At 43.2% G+C, this 23,954-nt stretch overlaps 1 protein-coding gene across 2 annotated transcripts in view; it reads right to left on the bottom strand.

Moving 5' to 3' along the window:
- The window catches only part of CFAP61 (cilia and flagella associated protein 61), a 296,810-nt gene that overhangs the window by 259,437 nt on the left and 13,419 nt on the right, over window positions 1-23,954 (bottom strand). For both annotated transcript variants that reach the window (XM_025399395.1, XM_025399396.1), the window contains exons 3-7: window positions 18,623-18,773; window positions 15,592-15,668; window positions 14,716-14,783; window positions 14,361-14,487; window positions 191-323 (exon numbers count right to left, since the gene is read on the bottom strand). In XM_025399395.1, the coding sequence (XP_025255180.1) occupies window positions 191-323; window positions 14,361-14,487; window positions 14,716-14,783; window positions 15,592-15,668; window positions 18,623-18,773 (556 nt within the window). The remainder of the gene's footprint in view (window positions 1-190; window positions 324-14,360; window positions 14,488-14,715; window positions 14,784-15,591; window positions 15,669-18,622; window positions 18,774-23,954) is intronic.

Genomic DNA, 23,954 nt, shown 5'->3' with positions numbered 1-23,954 from the left:
AAAGACAGCCTAAAGTCAGTAACCCAGGGGAGGAAGTTGGCCTGGCGCACCACCTGGAAGGGCAGTGGGAGGGCCGGGGTGGCCAGGGAGACAATGGCAGCTCCAGGGGTGCCCAGCAACACAAGAGCAACACCACTCACATCCCTCCTTCCTCTCACTAAGTGTGTCCCCACATGGATCAGTCACTAACCTCACACACAACAGCATGATTCTCTTCATCTTGGGCCTCTATTAGTTCGGCCAGGAAGTATTCACCGTAAGTTTCCTTCAGAATTGTGTCATAGCGCATAAATATTGGCATGAGATCATCATGGTCTTCCACCCTGTTTAATAGAAAGGCTGAAGTTCAGTGTTCGTTCACTAATTTTTGTCCTTCAACGGGGCGCCAACTATGTGCCAGACCCTGTTCTAAGTGCTGGGGCTACAGCAACACTCATGATATCAACCTCCCTTCTTCTTTTTTTTTTTTTTGAGAGGAGTCTAACTCTGTTGCCAGGCTGGAGTGCAGTGGCACAATCTCGGCTCATTGCAACCTCCGCCTCCCAGGTTCAAGCAATTCTCCTGCCTCAGCCTCCTGAGTAGCTGGGACTACAGGCGCGCACCACCACACCCAGCTAATTTTTGTATTTTTAGTAGAGATAGGGTTTCACCATGTTGGCCAGGATGGTCTCTATCTCTGACCTCGTGATCTGCCCGCCTCAGCCTCCTAGAGTGCTGGGATTACAGGCGTGAGCCACTGCGCCCAGCCTGGACTTACCTTCTAATAGGAGAAACAGACAATAAAGATGTAATCAATTTAGACAATTCTAAACATTTCAAATAATGATACATGCTTTGGGATAGAGAGTGAGAGGGTCAAGTGGTCAGGGAGGACCTTTGTGAGGAGGGTCATCTGAGCTGAGAGCTGAATGAAGAGAAAGGGAGGAAGCTATGTTGAAACCTAGAAGTGGAACATTGCAGGCAGAGGGAACACAGTTGGCATGTGTGGGTGTGGGATGCAGGGAAGCACTTGTCATGAGCCAAAGGACAAGAGACTAGGGCCAGCACTTCCCAAGGATGTTCTAAGAAACACCACTATGATATTGTCCCGAGCATCCTCCCAGCCCAAATAATTCCAGTGCCTAAAACAATAACCCGTATAAGTCTCTTCCTGTTTCATAGTTATATATTAAAGACTCTGAGAAGCACTACAGTCAAGAATATTTAACCTTGTTTATGCATTTTTTAAACACTGGCCCATGGAATCCTTTATTCCTGAGATGTCTCTGCACTTGCCATGGAGGGGAAGGCTGGTGAGGTGATGGAGCACTGCTCGCCCTCCTGGGGACATCCACTCCGCTTCCATGCTCAGGACCCTTTACAGAGACCTTGACAACTAGTTGGGGATGGGAGGCGGCGGCGGGTGGGGACAAGAACCAGATTTATTGCAACTTGGGGAGGCTGGCTCCTGTGTTCCATCTTGCCGCAGGATTTAACACTCCTTTCTTCTTTTTAGCACATTCTTGGGTAAATTTAGTGCTATTTTTTACCTGTCTGGGATGTTCTTATACTTTTTTTTTTTCTGATACTCTTCCTGTAAAAATGTTTCAGCTTTGTGTTATTTTCTTCTAGTATATCTGCTTTGGCTACTAATGTCTATTTCCTTCCCCCCGAGCTTTACCATGCTACCATGTTCATCATCCCATTTTATCTTCTAGTATGTTCTCTTTGACATTAATAGGAGCTCCATCCACTCAGTGATCAGTATATATATATAAAGCTCAGGGCTTTATCCGGATGATTTCTGCTACTGTGTTTCTCATAGCGATCCCAGGAGGGTGGCACTGCCATTTTCACTTTGCAGAGGGAGGAGAGCAAGGCCCATGGGGATGAGGAAATGCTTTGCCTGAGATGACAGAAATAGTTGGCAGCAGAGCCGTGATATGAGCTCTGGTCTAGTGACTTAAGCGCTGCCTTCACACTCCGCTAAGCTGAAAATGCACTTCAGAAATACTCCTTTATTTTGACTCTTCTTTTGAAAATTTGCAGCAGGAAGCAAAAGAGTTGAGAGGGGGGAGTCCTCGGCTAGGGGTCAGAGGTTATCATCCAGCCAGCCCTGCCACCACTCCTCCTGCCCCTGTAGGAACGAATCCCCTGATCCTGCCACAGGTGTACTCCCTAAGCCTAAATTCTTTAAACTGGATGACCCCATGCACTCTGGATGAAAATCTTCACCCTGCTCCCAGGATGAAATCTTTGCCTCTGCGGACACAAGTATAATGGTTGAAATGATGCTGGTTTTTCATTAAAAACAGTAAGTATCTTGATGGAACAACTACACAGTTGAAAAACCAGGTCTCTGGTCTTTAAAACTTCAGAGGTAAGGAGGGAGCCAGCCAACAAGACCATGGTACAAGGAGAAAAACACACACACAGAAGATGAGAATTCAGGATGGAAGGGACCATCACCATGACTCCTCAGGTTGAATCTTCTCGTTAACCTCTTGATACGGTTTGGCTGTGTCCCCACCCAAATCTCATCCTGAATTGTAGTTCCCATAATCCCCACATGTCATAGGAAGGACCTGGTGGGAGGTAATTGAATCATGGGGGCAGTTCCCCCCATGCTATTCTCGTGATAGTGAGAAGGTTCTCACGATATATGATGGTTTTAGAAGGGGTCTCCCCTTTCACTCGGCTCTCATTCTTCTTTCCTGCTGCCTTGTGAAGAAAGACACGTTTGCTTCCCCTTCCACCATGATTGTAAGTTTCCTGAGGCCTCCCCAGCGCTGTGGAACTGTGAGTCAATTAAACCTCTTTTCTTTATAAATAGCCCAGTCTCAGGTATGTCCTTACAGCAGTGGGAGAATCGACTAATACACCTCTTGTCAAAACTCTCTGGAAGGAGAGACAGCAAAGGGTCATTATCCAGGCAACCAGATCCTTTGTTTTCTTAAACTGTCAACCTGGCCCTGATGTCATCACCACCAAACAGTCTTATTCCATCAAGAAAGGGCATCAGCAGGAATTTCTAGTGATGAGGCTAAATCAGGGAGCCAGAAACAAATGTCAACCGTTTTTTGAATGGGTATGACTGTACTACTGATGCTGCAGTCATTTTTCAAGCTATTTCAGACCTGCAATAATTTACCAAAGGAAGGCCTTGACCACTTGTCCGTCTATTTCTGCACGTGATCACTGAGCATTATCAGTGGTCACCTATGGCCCAGGGGACTGAGGGACCACCATAAATGCATTAAGTCTTATGGCGCTCTTGAAAATATTAGAAATAGGCCGGGCGCGGTGGCTCAAGCCTGTAATCCCAGCACTTTGGGAGGCCGAGGCGGGCGGATCACGAGGTCAGGAGATCGAGACCATCCTGGCTAACATGGTGAAACCCCGTATCTACTAAAAATACAAAAAACTAGCCGGGTGTGGTGGCGGGCGCCTGTAGTCCCAGCTACTTGGAGGCTGAGGCAGGAGAATGGCCTGAACCTGGGAGGCGGAGCTTGCAGTGAGCCGAGATCGCGCCACTGCACTCCAGCCTGGGTGACACAGCGCGAGACTCCGTCTCAAAAAAAAAAAAAAAAAAAAAAAAAGAAAATATTAGAAATAAAATGATACAGCATAGTGGTCACAGCCTGAGCAGGGGAGCCAGGCTGCCTGTATCTGGATCCTGCTTCTGCCCACCTGTGACCTTGTGTACTTTACCTCTCTATGTTACTGTGTGTGCATCTGTCATAAAAATAGTAAATGTTTAAAAAGATCATGTGCAATGTTATAGTTATTATCATTATTACTTAGGTAGGAGAAACCAAAAAGAACTGCAGAACTTCTACAGTCAGTGGGTGGAATGAGAGAGTTTCTTACTACAGAAGCTTGAATCACTGCACTCACTTCCCATTGACTACTGTAAGGAGAAACTCTGTCATTCCACCCACCATCACTAATCTTCTTAAAACCCTGCTTTCTTCATCTTACTTTAAAACTTTTCCATGCAGCCATAAGAAATAATGAAATCATGTCTTTTGCAGCAACATAGTTGCAGCTGAAGGTCATTACCCTAAGCGAATTAACGCAGGAGCAAAAAAAACAAATACTGCATGTTCTCACTCATAAGTAGGAGCTAAACAATGGGCACTCATGGACATAAAGATGGTAACAATAGACACTGGGGACTTCAAGGGAGGGGAGAGAATGGGTTGAAAAACTGTTGAGTACTATGCTCAGTACCTGGGTGATGGGATCAATTGTACCCCAAACCTCAGCATCATGCAACATACCCAGGTAACAAATCTACACATGTACCCACTAAATCTAAAATAAAAGTTGAAATTAGTTTTGAAAAACTTCACTTTTGCAAGCTCCCCACTGTTTCTGGGATGGGCACAAAATTCTTTGCCTCCATCTTTCCACCCTAGTCACCAATAATGATACGAGTTGATTCACTTATTGTCTCTAGAAGGAGACTTCACCATCTTCCCTCCTTCCCACCTCTATTCCCAGCCAGTGCTCTGACCCCCTTGCCCATAACCAATTCCAGCATCCCCAAAGCTCATCTTCACCCTACACCCTCCAGTGACACTTCTCTCCCAACCTCCTTTCCCAGGAACCCAATGGTGGGATCATCACTGGATATATATTGTCCAGTTCTGGTGCTAATTCTTATAGCCAAGGTGTAGCATCTTCCCAACCAGGGAAAATGTTCTTTAGGGAAACAGAAGGAATTCTGTAGCAGTTCTGTAGCATGTAGCCCAACAGCAATAGCCAACGTGAACCGGGCCCATACCTTGTGCTGAGAACTTGTCAAGGGTCCCATTTACAGTGACAGCAGTGAAGGGCAGAATTTTTATGCCCAAGGGGCAGCATCTAGGCAGTCTGAACCTATGGTCCTATGCTGGTGGCATCATAGCCCCTCTGCTTAGCCTTCTGACTCTACTGACTAAGAAACTGGCAAAGTCACTTCAATGCTAAGCCTTGGTTTTCTCATGTACAAAAAACAGGTAGGGACAAGAATAGCTGCGAGATCCAAATGACGCATTAAAGCCTGCTCTCTGGGGCACAGTAAGTCCTTAGCAAGTGTTTGTTCTCTACATGAGCCCTCAGAACCTTGGCAGAAAAAGCCTAGAACATTCTGCTGCCTTCCAGGAACAACTCACTTCCCCACTTAACCTGCCAAAAGGGTGTTGCTAATAAGAGGTGGTGGCTTTTCTCTGTAAGAAGAGTCCTTGATGATATTGGCTAAAAATAATCTGTAAAAAATTCTAGGAGACAGTAGTCAACAAATCCATTTTCAAACATTTTGCCAAAAATAAAAGGTTGCATCAATATTTATTAACAGACATTTTAAATAATGGAAAAATAATTCAATAACCTAATCATTTTAAGTGAATGAAGACAGCAATCACCATAGGCTTTTATTTATACGATGGACACAAAAATATTACTCTACAGCTATAAACATCAGGAATAAAGGTTCCGGGAGACCCAGAGCCCTAGGCCTGCTCATGAAACCGAGCAACCCATTAACAAAGTTATCCACAATCATACCTCAACACGAATTCTTCTGGGAAAAACAGAAAAACATCCAAATCTTGGAGTTCTGAAGAGGCTCTCTTAAGCCCTTCCCCAAAATGGATAAAGAGGAACTTGTTCTGCTAAATGCATTCCTTGGGGTAATTGATAATTTATGATCTTGCATCAGCCCGAGTGCTAATGATAAAGTATGACATCAGCCTCACATAGTCTCAAATGGCATATGACAAAGTCCAGCCCCACAGAAACAAAACACCCCAGCTATGGAAAACAACTCATGTAGTCAAATGTTGCAACGTGAGTGTTCTGAGGCAACAAGCGCTGCCTGTCAAAGTCAGGATGCAAGAAGAGCCACTGTGAATTTGGCGCGGCAGCGCCACGTGCCCTGGCGTTGACATGCTGCACAGTGTTCCAGTGGTGATGACGATGCAGAGTTTATAGATCAACACAGAGTGCAATGGAAATAGTACAGTTCTCTGAGTGAAAAGCAAAGTTACTTTATATCTTCCATTCAGAATGTGGCTTGGAGGGGGCAGCAATGTGCTTGTTAATGTCATCAATTATACAACATTTTATTTTAACTTCTCTGGAGGAAACAAACGGTCCACCTCATAAAGACTTATCAATCTCTCAGACACCCAGATTTCCATCAGACTGAAAACTGTGCCATGTGAAATGGAGTTGAACCCACACCTTAAGAAAATCGACCACCTCTCCAGGACACCCTACTTGGGAAATGGGTGTCTTCTAAGTCCACAGCTAGTAATGAGCCGGTAGCTCTCACTGGCTTCCTGGGAGCTGGGGAGAAGTGAGGACAAACTCCCTCAGCACTTCCACCAGTCGGTTAGCTGGGCTTGCTAGGAGCACCGCGACGTCCAGGCCATGCAGAGCTCTCCCCTGCAGCCTGATGGGTCTCTGGGTGACACGCAGATCCTGAGATTGCTTCATTGCCTCCACGGTCTGGCTGCTGCACTACATGATTACGGCTCCAGAGGAAAACCTGCAGGCCCGCTTCCCTCGAGTCTGAGAGGTGTGTATCACTTCCCTGCAAGCACAGAAGTCCCTGCGAATGCACAGACGGAAAGCTCACACTTAAGGACTGGAGTGACAGCAGCAGCAGCAGGCCACCTCTTCTGGATGCACCTCTGCATCCAGAATCCTGGCACAGCCTCCTCGTTCCTGTCTGATGATAGTCTCCATATTCAGAGAGGATTTGCATTTCACTAGCTGGACTTTAAAAGGTACAGTGGTAAAAGGAATTCTGTTGACACTTCAAACGCCATCAATATATTTCTTCAAACCTGTGTGTGTGTGTATTTTAAGGAACCAGTCAAGAAAGAAAAAAAGTCATAGAAAATCTAATTTAGTAGTAGTGCCAGAGAATGCAGTGTGTTGTAGTTACGCCAACTCTTTACCATGAACACTGTCTCAGTGTGGGGTAGGAGAACCTAAGATCAGCACCAACTAGATTGTTCTTTGACTTCAGGTATCCAAAACCAAGCACCTTTTTTCTTTCCAAGATCTCTTGTGACCTCTAGTGGTCTTCTTTAAGAAAATCAAATCTATCATTTCTAAACTCCATACAGTATTCCACTGTAGAACTTCAAAATGGGGTTTGGAGTCATTCAGCTTCTAGTCCTTGGAAAATGTCATGCTTTAAAAAATTATGAAGGGTTTTAAGCTCAAATTTGTCATGTGCTTTTCAAAGCACATCTGATCTAAACGTCCATCCTGGGATAGTATGGCTCCAGCTGGATCGTCAACCAAGGTCTACTTACTGGGTCACTTACCAATCTTACTCATGAAGGCTGTTGGGGAAAATCTGTCATTGCTCTACCCCTTCTTTTGGAATGCTTTAGGATATTCACAACAAACATCAGAATGTTTATTCATATGAAATTGCTCAGAAGTCAAGTTTAAGTGGATTTCTAAAAAGCATGACATGAGACTATCAAATGCTTCACAAAAATGATTGCCTTAAGAGTTAAAACTTTGTAATTACAAACCACCGATCTTAAATCTTAAAGAATGTTTTTTTCATCTATTTTATTTTCTAATTTCAATAGTTTTGGGAATACGGGTGGTTTTTAGTTACATGGATGAGTTCCTTAATAGTGAATTCTGAGATTTTAGTGCACCCATCACCTGAGCAGTGTACACTATACCCAATAGGTTGGATTTTATTCCTCACCCCCTCCCAACCTCCCCCTTCCCAGTCCCCACAGTCCACTATGTCACTCTGTATGCCTTTGTGTCCTCATAGCTTAGCTCCCACTTACAAGTGAGAACATATAGTATTTGGTTTTCCATTCCTGAGTTACTTCACTTGGAATAATGGCCTTCAGCTTCATCCAAGGTGCTATAAAAGACACTATTTTGTTCATTTTTATGGCTGAGTAGTATTCCATGGGGTATAAATATCATATTTTATTTATTCACTCATTGGTTGATAGGCACTTAGGTTGGTTCCATATCCTTGCAATTGTAAATTGTGGTGCTATAAACATGTGTGTGCATGTATCTTTTTCATATAATGACTTATTTTCCTTTGAGTAGATTCCCAGTAGTGGGATTCCTGTATCAAGCGGTAGCTCTACTTTTAGCTCTTTAAGGAATCTCCACACTGTTTTCCATAGTGATTGTACTAATTTACATTCCCACCAGCAGTGTAAAAGTGTTCCTTTTCACCACATCCATGCCAGAATCTGTTGTTTTTTGACTTTTAAATTGTGGCCATTCTTGCAGGAGTAAGCCAGTATCTCATTATGGTTTAATTTGCATTTCCCTGATGATTAGTGATTTTTCATCTATTTTAAAAAGCAACAAGGTTGAGCCAATTTAATCAACCATTGTTATCAACAAAGAAGAAATACTCCACTAAGGAAACTTCAGTTATTTCACAACATTGTTTGAAAGCACATAATCCTTTCCTTGGCCAAGTCTCCTCCCAGCCCCAGGAGGACTTGAAAAAGACAGGTTTTCCCCCAGAAAAAGAGCATGCCAATAGTTTCTAAATCTAAACATCTCAAATCCACCATGGATGATTAATGAAGCCCACCGTAGATTTTAAAGGTGTGTCCAGAAGTAGCTATGCTTTATTTCAGATAGTATGAAAAGTACCAAACAGTAACTTCATTAATTACTGTCTAAGTAGACAGGCAGATTACAGCATAATTTTCCACATGCGTAAATCAAAGAAACAGGACAGGGGATTACAGCATTAATTCATTGGTTTTGAATGTGTCACTAGCCAAATGGCCAAAGGATAATTACATCCCCAAACCCTTCACTGGTTCAGTGTCTTAAGAATTGTGGGCCGGGCGCGGTGGCTCATGCCTGTAATCCCAGCACTTTGGGAGGCCGAGACGGGCGGATCACGAGGTCAGGAGATCGAGACCATCCTGGCCAACACGGTGAAACCCCGTCTCTACTAAAATACAAAAAAACCCAGCTGGGCGTGGTGGTGGACGCCTGTAATCCCAGCTACTCAGGAGGCTGAGGCAGGAGAATGGCATGAACCCGGGAGGCGGAGCTTGCAGTGAGCGGAGATCTTGCCACTGCACTCCAGCCTGGGCGACAGAGTGAGACTCCATCTCAAAAAAAAAAAAAAAAAAAAAGAATTGTGTTGTTTGGCGACAGAATGAGACTCTATCTCAGAAAAAAAAAAGAATTGTGTTCTTCACCATTAACTATCAGTGCAAGTAACTACCGTTGCAATGGATGTCAAAAAACATGTGAGGGAAATTAAGAGACAGGAAGTAGCCTAAGAGCCACACAGCCATGCCCGTCTGACTTCTGTAAAGTCTCCATTTTTCTAGCGTTCTTAAGGAGGGAGGTAGTCCACACAACTGCATTCTCCAGATACATGAAATCCTGTGCCTGCAAGTATCAAAACTCGAATTTGAACATGTGGATCGAGGGCTTTCTAAAATGTGCCGCACCTCTCTACCTTCTGCAGGCAAAGGCACCAACTGCCATACTGTCATACAATTCACTTCCACATGAATTCACTACTGTCCACTTATCTTCTTACAAACATCCCTTCCTCACTGCAAAGTATCCACTGTCACCTCTTTGCTATCATTCCTCCTGTGCTTTGCTTCTTTCAGATTTTCTGTGGGCACACCATCAGGGGCCGTATGTGCAACACCTCAGGTTAAGGTATCCAGGTTTATTTCAAGTTTTGTGAGCCTTGTCCACTGAAGGTTATAGTCCACAGCACTCAAGTTTTCAAGAGAAGAAAGGAAGAGAAGGAGGAAGCGAGGAAGGAAAGGAGGGAGAAAGGGAGACCAAACCACAACCATCTGTTACCAAATGCTTACTGGGAGCCAGGCACTGGGCTGAGCACATCCCACACCTTTTCTCCTGCACCCTGCATCCTGAGTGATAAGCGGGGTATTAGGGAGTAAATTAACAGACAATACCTTACTAAAAAGTGAAAGGAATAGGGAATTTTTGGATGGGCTGTTTCTATACATGTCATTTTCAGTGTTGGATTTATATACAAGTTTTCTATTACAATAATGCCTTGCTGAATAACTAAGTTGAAAGTACTTAAGCCCTACATACCTCCAGAAAATGATAATTCCCAAGATACAAGTCGAGTATCCTGACTAAAACTTAAGAAAACACTTTCAGAAATTCGCCTCTGTCAGTTGTAACTAACTCATATCTATCCCCTGCCTAATCCTTTGAAATTGTCTAGAATTGCCTACTTTGTAGGAACATGTTTAATCATCCAGTAGGATGTTAGCTTAACTGGAAATTACTTTAAATTCAAGTATTTTATTCATTTAAAATGGAACCTATAAAAGGCACTCAAACTCTCACACATTTAGACAAACGCAATTTAAAGCAACAAAATACTATTTTGACCTAACAGATGGGGAAACTCTTTTTTTTTCTTCTTCTTCTTTTTTTTAGACAGTCTCGTTCTGTCGCCAGGCAGAGAAAAAGGAGAAAAAGAGCAAATCAGGCTGCGGGTTGGGGAGAGGCCAATGTCTGGGCAGGCGGGCCCCCTCCCTCTCACCCAAAGTTCTTCTGATTTTTCTTTAATAGATATGGAAGCATCCAAGTTATCTATTTTTTCTTAAATGAGTTTTGGTAATTTGTGTTTTTCAAGGAATTGGCCCATTTTTATCTAAATTGTTGGATTTATTGACATTGAGTTATTTGTAGTGTCCCTGTATTAATCTTTTAATCCCTGTAGGATCTGTAGTGATATCACCTCTTTCATTCCTGATACTGGCAATTTGTCTTTTTTCTTGGTCAGTTTGGCTGGAAGTATCAGTTTTATTCATCCTATCTGTGCCTTTTTAAATTGCCAAATCTAATGGCTTCTCTTTTACTCAAATAATTTCATTGCCCTGCATCTTTCGCCACTTTATGAGTCTGAATTTCTTCTATATTCCTCTCCCTCTCTTCTAGTTTTCTTTCTTATTATTCATAGCTTGTTTTCATTTTTCAAAGTTCTGCCCTGGTTGGTCCTATGCTTTTTCACAGTACAATCTCCCCCTCAGCAAGACAATCTCCTTCATTTTCATGATCTCCCCACTTATCGACAAACTGACAACTCACAAATGTATATCTCAAACCTGGCTTTTCCCTCTATTTCGATTTCCAACCTTCTCCTGTCCATTTAAATCTATTATTTCTACTTTCAGTTAATAAAATCACCATTTCCCCTAAACCTGAATTACCATTAACTCCTCATCCCTCAACTCCCCCATCCAACTGTAACCAAGTGCTACTCTCTAACATGTCACTCTGTATCTATGCACCTGACCTGATCCTTTCCCCACCATGTAAACCAAAAATAAAATTCTAAGCCCCTCAAACCAATTGAATGGACTCCTCCTCTCAGCCAAGGGTATTCCAACATAAACCTGAAATACCAGTTCAGCCCATGATGGGAATGGGTGGTCAGTCATGCCTCATTATACTTTCCCTTTGGCATTAACGCACAGCTGACCAGGATTAACATGAAAACAGAGACCTTAAGAATGACAGAACAGGCCGGGCGCGGTGGCTCAAGCCTGTAATCCCAGCACTTTGGGAGGCCGAGACGGGCGGATCACGAGGTCAGGAGATCGAGACCATCCTGGCTAACACGGTGAAACCCCGTCTCTACTAAAAAATACAAAAAACTAGCCGGGCGAAGTGGCGGTTGCCTGTAGTCCCAGCTACTGGGGAGGCTGAGGCAGGAGAATGGCGTGAACCCGAGAGGAGGAGCTTGCAGTGAGCTGAGATCCGGCCACTGCACTCCAGCCTGGGTGACAGAGCGAGACTCTGTCTCAAAAAAAAAAAAAAAAAAAAAAAGAATGACAGAACAGACTCTTTGTAGGAATAAGATACCAACATGACAGCAGGGCAGGCCCTGAAATAAACTGAAGTATTTTACCCCAAAATATATTTCTTTGACATATTTTGAAATGCCCTGTAAAGCTGTCTCTTCTGGGAAAATTCTGCATTCTGTGGGGAATCCCCTTCCCTTTCCAGGCATTTTTTTCCTGATTCAAGAGAGAATTAACTAAGAGTCAGGCATATTTTTAAGTTCGATAAAAAATATTTACAGTCTATTCTCTCTGAAGCCTGCTACCTGGAGGCCTCATCTGCACAATAAGAACCTTGGTCTCCATAACCCCTGTCTTAACCCAGACACTCCCTCGTATTGATTCCAGGTCTTTAGATAAACCCTTTCAACCAACTGCCAATCAGAAAATCTTTGAATCTGCCTATGACCTGGAAGGCCCTTCCCTGCTTTGAGTTGTCCTGTCTTTCCAGACTGAACCAATGCACATCTTACGTTTATTGATTTGTGTCTTATATCTCCCCAAAATGTATAAAACCAAGCTGTAGCCCAACCACTTCAGGCATAAGTTCTCAGGACCTCGTGCGGCTGTTGCAAAGTTCCCTGGTCACTCGTATTTGGCTCAGAATAAATCTCTTCAAACATTTTACCGAGTTTGACTCTTTTTGTCAACAACCTGGATCTCTGTGACCTGTCGCTGCTAGAATTCCAGCCTGTGTCATGATCTCTATGATCTTGGTTTCTATCTCTATCTGATTCCTATCTCTATGGATGCTTTTCACCCATTTTGTACATCATAAAAGTGTAATCAGCAGTACTGTATACACTTTTTGTTTCTAAGTCTGCCTTCACTCGGCATAAACCTTCTGAGATTGATTCACGCTACTATATGTAAATGGTTCATTCCATTGAATTGCTGAGTAGCATCCACTGTATAGATGTACCACAGTTTGTAAGAGTAAACAACATTTACTGATGGATGGACAATTAGAGGGTTTTTTTTGGGCGGGGGGAGCGGTTGTAATGAAGCTGTCTTCATCTCTCTCTGTGCACCCCGCTTCTCAGCTACCAACGTGACAGTTAACTGAAGTGAGTCTCTCCCCACCACTTAACTCTAAGGCCCTTTGTCATAGTAATATTTAATATTTCCTGGGCCCTTACATGTGGCAGGAAGTGTGCTATGTGCTTGACATTCATTAGCTCACAATCATCACAATCTTGTGCTGTAGACAATAGGCTTACACCCACTGACAGAGGGAACTTACACCCCCGCAGAGTTCACTTTCCTTTTGTAAGTTAACCCACCTGGTGAGCAGGAGAGCCAAAATCAGAATCCACATCTATCTGATGCCAGCATTGCAAACTCTTAACAACAATGCCATACTACTGCTACATGCCTGGTAAATGATAGGCTCTTACTTTTGTAAAGTTTTTAAAACTTTTAAAATACTTTTCTAAAGAAAGTCAGCATTCCTCAAACACAGCAATGGCTGATCCTAAAAGATACAATTTATTCTTCACTGATAAGCCAAGCAACCACCCCTGTGAGATGATTTCATAATGCACTCTTATTTCTAATAGCCACTTTACATCACTCATGGTTGTGTGAGTCAGAACTCTGGCAGGGCTCAGCTGGGCATCCTCACCTGGGTCTTTCATGTGGCTCCAATCAGAGGTCAGCTGTGCTGTAGATATATGGGGCTCTCCTGGGCTGGGTGTCCACAATGGCTCGCTCACACAGTGGGCAGGGGAAGCTAATTGTCAGCAGGAGCCCAGCTGGGGCTGTCAACCACCCCTCCCCTGTGAATATGTGGCTTCTCCAGACTTCTTACATACGGCTGGCTTCCTCCAGAGCAAGCATCCTGAGAGTGCCAGGCGGAAGCTTTCCAGCCTCACAAGTCCCAGAGCACCCCTTTGGCCATGGTCTACTGGTCAAAGTAGTCACAACCCACCCAGCTCCAGGAAGAGAGGATGGAACCCCCAAGGCTTGAAGAGAGGAGTGCCAAGGTCACATCAAAGAAGAGCCTGCAGGGTGGAAGGTGGTATGGCAGCCATCTTTGGAAAACACTGCCACAGCCATCTCCCTAAAACTGCTGAACTTGGGGCACCTGATGGTAGAGACCTTCAACTTGGAAAACCCCTCTCTGGGGTCAACAGCATCCTCACTCACTGAATGTCAGAAAATAGTTGGGATTTACCAGGAAAACTGAACAGGCAGGTTCATTTTCAAGCTTGTTTCATTTGGAAGTTATCTTACTGGTGTGGGACCTAGGATTGTATGTTTTCAGAAACCCCTCAGGAGTCAATGCATAACGTTATAGCCACATAGAATGAAATGAGTATCATCAGATAGTCCTGCAAATAATGTCATTAAGGGGAACTATAAATATATCCAAATGAAGTAATGTTTATGCGTATTGTAAAAAAATTTTATCTGAGCTATGGTTACTTAGCATTGGTAGTTGAAAGAGTCTTGGGAAGATGACTGTCCCAGTGAAGCAAGCTTAGGTCACACAAGGCATGACTCCAACCGTACCTGGCTTTGCGAACGTGCAGCTGAGGATAGTGGCTGTGCCTGTGACATATATGCACTGCAAAGTCTTCCTCATACGTCAGACATGGAATGTTCCCCACTTGGTCAAAAACAGTTATGAGAGTTGAGCCTAAATCACAGAGATAAAGAAACATGTCCTTATCAAGAAATAAATTTGGGATGTCAGAACAAATGTAGTTGCCATTCTAAATTGTGCTTTAATTGTTCTAATCAAATATGCATATGATACATTGAGGGCCTGGAGACCATTCTTATTTCTCATTCCCCAAAGCACCATTCTGGGAGTGAATTTTCAATGTTTGCTACTGGGGACCAGAGGTGGTTGGGCGGGCCTTACCTAGGCTCATGTAGGACGGCACGATGAGAAATATGAAGTGCAGCTCTGGCACTGCCTTATACACGGTTCTGGTGAGGAAAGAGGGTGGGCTGGTGTTAATAACAAAGCAATCCCATTAGCTGGCACTTTATGAAGACAAATGCTGTCGCTAAAAAGGTGAGGTGCTCCTAAATCCACATGGGCTCCTTTGCTCCCCACCTGCAATGGCAAGAACAGCCTCAAGGCAATTTCTTTTTCTTCTCTACTTTTCCTTGGGTTCTAAAGGGCCCCTTTTCGATCTGTCCCATGGAGGCAGAGAGAATAAAGGGTGCCATGTTCATATGGCACACCAGATTTCTGCTAATATTAACCTTTGACCTGGCATCTGGACGGTCTGGTGTGACATTACAAAGTGACTTGAAAGCTGCGGTCACCACCCCCAAATGTCTGTGCAGGCTGTCAGAGGCTGTCAGAGACACATCGCCATGACTCGGTAGCCCTGCTGGTCATTTTCCATGCATCCTATTATTCAGGATGCTTTGAAGTCTGTCATGTTAATAAACATTTCTAAGGATAAGATGAAGAAAAGCAGTTTTTAGAAATGTCCAAGCTTGTGACACTTAACTCTTCTCCTACTCCTCTCACCCCAAATCCATTTCTTTAAATTACTGTACTACCAGTTTGCCTCAAATGATATCAGCGTGCAGAATGGACAATAGATTCAAAGAATTATCTTCTTTCAGAAATATTATTGCTATTCAAAGTAAATATTTTAATATAGCCACAAATTACAACCAAATTAAACACCCCAAAGAATTTCATGTCTTTTAAAAACTATTTCAAAACTATCCACATAGTCTCTTTCATGTTCACCACTGCACCGCCCCATCCACTCACCGAAGAATCTCTTTGCAACAGCCAACAGAATACTCATCCACAGCCACAAAGAGGTGCATGAACAACGTATTCAGGGGCTGCAGAAGAAAAGAGAACACAGATTAAAGGCTGAGTCAGCATTCGGGCTAGGTCAGAGCAGGGCTGGAGGAGGGTTTTGGGGCATCCACAGACACAGAACAGCCTGGCATTCAGGGTTGATATTTTATGTCTTAAGTGATGCAACACCCAGGCGGCATTGGAGCTGTGTCACTGAGTCCGTTTGCCGCCTTCTGTCCTCCTCGCTCAGAATTATTCAAGGAAACAGGGATTGTAAATGAGTCCAGAGCGCCCGCCCTTCCTCCTGCCCTCACGAATGAGCTGTGGGCAGGGAAGAGCCTGCAGGGGAGTGAAATCGATTATTAACTCAGTAGTCTTGTCCTCAGGGGTGTCTATGCCAAGTGAAAGACAATCACCCTTTTCCCGGCGCTCTTGAGTCAGCAGCTGCTGCTCTATTCATGTGACAGGCGGGAGAGATTCTCTTATGAATTTGAAAAATGGAAGGCAGATGTCACGTTCAGAATCCATTGGCTTGTTTTGTTCAACATTCCCAGAGTCAGAATCAAATATTACTCTTGGGATCCAGAAAACCTGGGAGCTGAAAACTCACAGTAGCAAGATTCTAACATGACTTTCCAGTTAAATCTTCCAAGTTTTAAAAGAGCTTTGTCTCCTCCTTCTGCAGATTTTTAAAGTGGCCTAAACAATGAGTAAGTGGTTCAAACATCCACACATTGGTCCACTCAACTCGGTACCTCTGTGCTTATGAACAAATCTTCAAATTCTGGAAATAGTGCAGACGTGGACTGGCTGACTGGTGAGGGTAGTGCTAGCACCTATATCAGGACAGCACGGGTGCTGCCTAGGTTTCTTGTTTTTTGAATAACTTTCTAGACAGCTTTGTGGGACAATGGCACTTCTGTGTGCCTTGCCCCCATTTCTGTTGGATGGTGTGTGACTCAGAAGCACTCGGAAAGAACTATATGGTGCCTAAAAGCGCAAGAGGAGAACCATGTTTTGATTCATGAGCTAGAAAACTCCCAAAAGGCAAACAATACAAATCCCAAAAGTCCAGATAACGATGACGACAACATGATTTTAAGCACTTGCTGTGTATTCACTCATTTAATCCCACAATAATCTCACTCAACATCTGCCTTACATTCTGAATAGGACTAGCCTCAGAAGCACATGGCTTATGATTTGCTTGATTTGTCTCCCAAATTCTCTCTTCCATCATAAATATGGCAATGCAAGATTTATTCTTTAGCTTTAGGATAAAAATCATTACTTCAGCTGCAAATACCCCTGGGATAGGTATTACATTAAACCTTAAGGCTCTATATACTGGTGACATCCAGCAGAAAAGTAATGCAAGCCACAAATGTCATTTCAAATTTTCTAGTAGACACATTAAAAAAGAATAAAGACAAACAGGTGAATTAATGTTTAATATTTAATCTAATATTTAACCTAATATATTCAAAATAGTATCATTTTAACAAGTAATCACTATAAAAATCATTAATGAGATATTATACACTCTTTGTTTTCTACTAAGTATTTGAAATCTGGCATATTTTATACTTATGGAACACCTCAATTCAGACTAGCTACATTTCAAGTGTTCATTAGTTACATAAAGCTGGTGGCAACCACATTGGACAGCCCAGCTCTACGCTGTCATAGAAGATAGTTTGAAAAGAAACAAAAGGGACATGTGTTTATGAGTAAGAGTGTTAATTTATAATTTTCAGAAAGGTAAAATCATAACCCTAATGCAAATATAAAATAAACAGCTATCAGAGGTTTATTCAACTTCAACTCATCAATTAATGAGGCAACCAGTGAGATGATAAAAATGATTCTTTGCACTTGAAGAGCTGGATACTTCAGCTGATTTACTAGGAAAAGGAAAGAATAAGATTGCTGGATTAGATACCAAATAACCATAATAAACCATAAACTTGGAGGCTGCCTCTTTCCAGACAGGAATTCTTTACATCCTAATGGACAAAAATCTACAGGCTAATCGCCATTCCTACAGCATTGTAAAACAGGCTAGTCAACCAAAGGTGCAAGCATTGGACTGAAATAATCTTTTTGGTCTATTTCCAAGTTTGGGATAATTTTTCTGACAACAGTCCTTGGGTATACAGGGTGGCAGGGTAGGAGAGAGCACAAAAGATGAGGGGAAGGCACCATCTAGTGAAATAAATGCTGAATAATTTGCTTAGGGGTGTGTGTATGTGTGCACATTTACACACGTGTACGGGGGGTGAATTCACCCACATACTAATTTGGCATTCCCTTTTCTTCTGACATGAGGGCTCTGGGGACATGCTGCAGAATTCCACCATAAGGCAAGGGTGCTGCCCAGAGTTGCATCCTCTGGCACTCCACAAAAACTGGGGCCTGTCTCTAGCCTGGCTCTGGCAGGTTGCATGTAGGGAAAGCTCAGATTTGGCACCAGGTACCCAGGCCAGACTCCTGGGAACCACTAACCTAGCTTCTGTTGGCCGACAAGTTGTCATGTGCCGGCAGCTAGAAGACATTAAATAAGCCAAGGTTCACGACGGCATTTTGAAAATTATAGAATGTGACAGAAGTCTGAGGCTCTGCTGTCATGATTACAAGGGCAAGCGTGTAGATGGCAGGTGCTCTCCTAACATATCAACGACCTTGGACACTGACGCCTGGAGAACGCAAGACCTGGAAGCACACGTTTGACACTTCCACTAATTCTTCCCCTGCCCTCATTAGTGGAGCATGATCCAGGCCTTGCCAGTGGCTAGCCAACTTGGCAACTCCCTGCCCTTTCCTATCCCTTCTGGCACTACTCTCAGCCCTTTTCCTCCCCACCAGCTACCTTCACTTTTAAGTGTCATGATGTCATACACTGTTCAGTGCAAAACTTGGAAAGACATAATTACAAACACAGGACTCCCCCTCAAGATTCAGGGTGTTCTAATAAGCATTGTATGTGATTTCTTACTGTGCATGGGATGTCACTGTCGAGCTCCCGGAACACTGACACCCAGTTGTCCTGCTTGGCAACATTCCAGTTGGGGTAATCCAGGAAGGTGGCCTGGGCCATGATCTCCTCCTTGTCATTGCAGAGGGTAACAGCAAGGTTTGCCTTTTCTCTGTAGAAATGATTAAAATTGCAAACATGAATAAGATTACAAAAAGTGAAGTGAGGACATATCATTTTTTCCCCTCTGGCTACTGGAGCTCAGCAGCCATTGCATGAGGGCTGATAATCTTTGGAAAAGGTGGGAATGATATTGCAGCCACTTTGGGGTACATCGTTCAGGACAAGTGGTGTTGTTAACTAAACTTGTATTCAAAATGACATTTCATGAGAAAGGTATTACATTTATGATATTGAGTATCTACTATCTTTCCCTGAGAGATTGGCTAGGAAGATATTTGACTACACAGTTTTCCCTATCCTCTCCATGTTGCCAATACCACTGTGTTTGACCTAAACATCTGCGGTTAGGGTGGCCAAGTGTCCCTCTTTGCCCAGGACTGGGAGTGCCCAAGATATAAGACTTTCATGGCTTAAAAACATGAAAGTCCTGGGCAAACTCGGATGAATGGGTCACCTATACACAGTGGTAAAGCTAACAGTTTAGCTCCATCTCAGTTACCATTCTCAAGCAGTTCCTCCAAACTGTGAGTCCATGTCCCTGGGCTTACTGATTCATTCATATGGAATCTGGGAATCTGGATTATCGTCTGACCCAGCTGCAGAAATGGGGACTCTCAGGGGTCTTGCTTAAGCTAAAGTAACCCAGTGAGTTAATAAAGCGAAGAGAGGAGAAGCAGGCTTTCCAGTCTTATTCTGGTGGTTGTCTCAGAGGGACTATCTTGACAATCCCTCCCAACTGCTACCCTGTCTTGTGGCCCATCAAGGCAGCAAGACTTAAAGGCACTTAAAGGCAGCCTATAGTTTACCACCCCAAGAACCATTTGTGCATAAATTTAAATATATTTTTTACTTTCTTAGTGAAATAAAATATACTGGCATCTTAAGTTGGAGGAAAAAATAGTTAAACAGTCACTCAAAATACAAAGAAGGCAGCAGTTACCCACGTTCCTTCTTGAGGAGAACAGGAAGAAGCAAGCATGTAACTGGAGGAAGAGGCGAAGAGGAGACGACAGGAAGACAGAAAGTGACATGGGCTTTCCAGCTATGTTTTTATCACAGAAGGAATACATTGTCAGTGCAGAAAGAATGAGAAAATCTAAGCAAGAAGAGAAAAAAATAATTTGGAAAATCACTTTTAATCCCACCTTCCATAGATAACCAACTACTGTCAATACTTTGGTTTCTGTCTCTCCAGACTTATCTTTTCATGAGGGTAACTATATGTTGAAATGTACATCGTGTGTTTTTAAAACTGGAATCTGGCCAGGCACGGTGGCTCACACCTGTAATCCCAGCATTTTGGGAGGCCAAGGTGGGCAGATAACTTGAGGCCAGGAGTTCAAGACAGCCTGGCCAACATGGTGAAAACCCATCTCAACTAAAAATACAAAAATTAGCTGGGTATCGTGGTACACGCCTGTAATCCCAGCTACTCGGGAAGCTGAGGCAGAGAATCGCTTGAACCCAGCAGGCAGAGGCTGCAGTGAGCCGAGATCGCACCACTGCACTCCAGCCTGGACAACAGAGCGAGACTCCATCTCAAAAATAATAATAATAAATAATAGAAAAATAAAAATGGAATCCCACAACCTATACTATTTGTAGCCTGCTTTATCTCACTTGACAGTGGACCCTTTTACTAGAGCAGTTCACCAAACAGCAGTCTCTCACACACATGCACTTCCTGTACTTTTTCTTTAAATCAATTTACTTTGGGCTTAAAGTTTTAATAGGAAATATACATCGCTACCATAAATGGAAAACCAGTATCTCTTACTATAAATAGAAGGTAAAGGCCGGGCGCGGTGGCTCAAGCCTGTAATCCCAGCACTTCTGAAGGCCGAGGCAGGTAGATCACAAGGTCAAGAGATCGAGACCACTCTGGCCAACACAGTGAAACCCCACCTCTACTAAAAATACAAACATTGGGAGTGATGGCACATGCCTGTAGTCCTAGCTACTCGGGAGGCTGAGGCAGGAGAATGGCTTGAACCCAGGAGGTGGAGGTTGCAGCCAGCCAAGATCACGCCACTGCACTGCAGTCTGGCGACAGAGCAAGAGTCTGTCTCAAAAAAAAAAAAAAAAAAAAAAAAAAAAAAAAAAAAAAAAAAAAAAAAGAAGAAGAAGAAGAAGAAGGGAACTATAAAAATAAAGATGTAACATTTAAAACAAAATTTTTTCCTGCATGTAGCAAGTGAAATCCCCCTGGGTACCACCAGATGTACCGACCTCTTTGGGAAACATTGTGCTGGGGATATCAATCTCAGTGCCTGCAGCCACTGTACCTTCTCAGAGGAAGACACAGCAGCCACATATGATCACACTCCTCAGCCACAGGGGAATGAAACAGGGCTGCTCCTGGTCCAGGGGCCCCATACAAGCACTGGCTATCAAGGAAAGGAGGCAGTAGACTGTCCCATGTTCCTAGAATACAGTATCCACACAGGGCTCTTTAGCACGGGGATGCAGCCCCAAAACTTCTCACTGAACCCTTCACTTCCATCTACCTCTATCATCTCCCTCCAGCTCTTGGTCTTTTGGGCTCCTCTGCCCCAGACTGCCAGAGTCATGACCTATGGTCTCAAGCTGAGAGTGCTCCCTCTAAACCAGATGAGAAAATGCACCAGACACCGTACACGTCAGCTCTGACGATAGTGGCGATGGTAGGGAGGAAGAAGTGGGCAAGAATCTGGGACAGCGCAGCCACCATCCCCTCAGGGAAGCAAAGAACAATGTGCTCCTGGAATCCAATTCTAACGAAATGCATTTATCCATGGGAACCTCAGGATGGCAGTTAGGTCCTATAGTACAATTAGCACAATACTATATACCACATAGACATTAAAGATTCAATATGCTTCTGTGGGTTGGCCTGGGAAGCCAGTCATGAATTACTTCGTTTCAATGGGAAAATGCACTACAGTTTACAAATAGCTGACTGTAAAAAGTAACTTTTGTAGCATTATCTTTTTATGTATATAATTTTTACTTCTTATTACCCCTTAGCCACTAGGTCCTCCACAGCACAGATAAAAATCACCATGGGAACAAAGGGAAAGAAGATATATACACACACACACACACACACACACACACACACCCCATATATATATTTTTGACAGAGTCTTGCTCTGTCACCCAGGCTGGAGTGCAGTGGCACGATCTCGGCTCACCACAACCTCCTCCTCCGGGGTTCAAGCGATTCTCCCACCTCAGCCTCCCGAGTAGCTGCGACTACAGGTGCCTGCCACCACGTCCAGCTAATTTTTGTATTTTTAGTAGAGACAAGGTTTCACCATGTTGGCCAGGATGGTCTCAATCTCTCTCTCTCTTTTTTTTTTTTTTTCTAATTATTGTTTCTCTGTGGTCTCGCTCTGTGGTCTCAATCTCTTGACTTTATGATCCATCTGCCTCAGCCTCCCAAAGTGCTGGGATTATAGGCATGAGCCACCGCACCCGGCTGAGAAGGCATACTTTCAAATGTTGGATTTTAAACTCTTCTTTGTAATAAGCCAAATCCAAACTGAAGGAGCCCTATTAATACACACACACACACACACACACACACACACACACACACAGGTATTTCATACAAAATGGAAATCAGAGCTCTTTTCATTGGAGCGATGCCTCATTTATTCAACTGCTTAGGAAATTTTCCCAGTATAGCCAAAACTTACTTTCTTTTTTTACAGTCAGATGTTATACAATTTTTTAATAATATTTTAACGTGGTACAATTTACATGCAGTGAAATGATTTTGTGGGTATAATTTAACTAATTTTAGAAAATAAATATACCTTTGAATCACATCCACCCCCTTCACACATAAATTAATGTTTACATCATCACGAAAAGTTTCCTAATTTATCACCCAGTAAACAACCCATTAAAATAATGTGGACCGGTTACTGTCAAAGCATATTAGTTTTCCTACTCTGGAACTTTATTTTTATTTTATTTTTTTATTTATTATACTTTAAGTTCTGGGATACAAGTGCAGAACATACAGGTTTGTTACATAGGTATACACGTGCCATGTTGGTTTGTTGCACCCATCAACCCGTCACCTACATTAGATATTTCTCCTAATGTCATCCCTCCCCTAACGCCCACTCTGACAGGCCCCAGTGTGTGATGTTCCCCTCCCTGTGTTCTCATTGTTTAACTCCCATTTATGAGTGAGAACATGTGGTGTTTGGCGTTTTGTTCTTGTGATAGTTTGCTGAGAATGGTGATTTCCAGGTTCATCCATGTCCCTGCAAAGGACACGAACTTATCTTTCTTTATGGCTGCATAGTATTCCATGGTGTATATGTGCCACATTTTCTTTATCCAGTCTATTATTAAAGGATATTTGGGTTGGTTCCAAGTCTTTGCTATTGTGAATGGTGCTGTAATAAATATATGTGTGCATGTGTCTTTATAGTAGAATGACTTATAATCCTTTGGGTATATACCCAGTAATGGGATGGCTGGGTCAAATGGTGTTTCTAGTTCTAGATCCTTGAGGAATTGCCACACAGTCTTCCACAATGATTGAACTAATTTACACTCCCACCAACAGTGTAAAAGCATTCCTATTTCTCCACATCCTCTCCAGCATCTGTTGTTTCCTGACTTTTTAATGATTGCCATTCTAACTGACGTGAGATGGTTATCTCATTGTGGTTTTGATTTGCATTTCCCTAATGACCAGTGATGATGAGCATTTTTTCATGTCTGTTGGCTGCATAAATGTCTTCTTTTGAGAAGTGTCTGTTCACAACCTTTGCCCATTTTTTGATGGGGTTGTTTTTTTCTGGTAAATTTGTTTAAGTTCCTTGTACAAAACTTATTTCTTTATAGTTGATGGAAATCTTAGTGAAACAGCAGTCGCCTTTTCTGCTTGATTTTTTTTTTTTTTTTTTTTTTTTGAGACGGAGTCTTGCTCTGTCGCCCAGGCTGGAGTGCAGTGGCGCGATCTTGGCTCACTGCAAGCTCCACCTCCTGGGTTCACGTCATTCTCCTGCCTCAGACTCCCCAGCAGCTGGGACTACAGGCGCCCGCCACCATGCCCGGCTAATTTTTTGTATTTTTAGTAGAGATGGGGTTTCACCGTGTTAGCCAGGATGGTCTTGATCTCCTGACCTCGTGATCCCCCTGCCTTGGCCTCCCAAAGTGCTGGGAT

The sequence above is a fragment of the Theropithecus gelada genome, chromosome 10 (genome assembly GCF_003255815.1).
Source record: "Theropithecus gelada isolate Dixy chromosome 10, Tgel_1.0, whole genome shotgun sequence".
NCBI classification, from domain to species: Eukaryota; Metazoa; Chordata; class Mammalia; order Primates; family Cercopithecidae; genus Theropithecus; species Theropithecus gelada.
The sequence above is the reverse complement of the archived record's forward strand: the minus strand, read 5'-3'. Positions and strand labels throughout refer to the sequence as shown.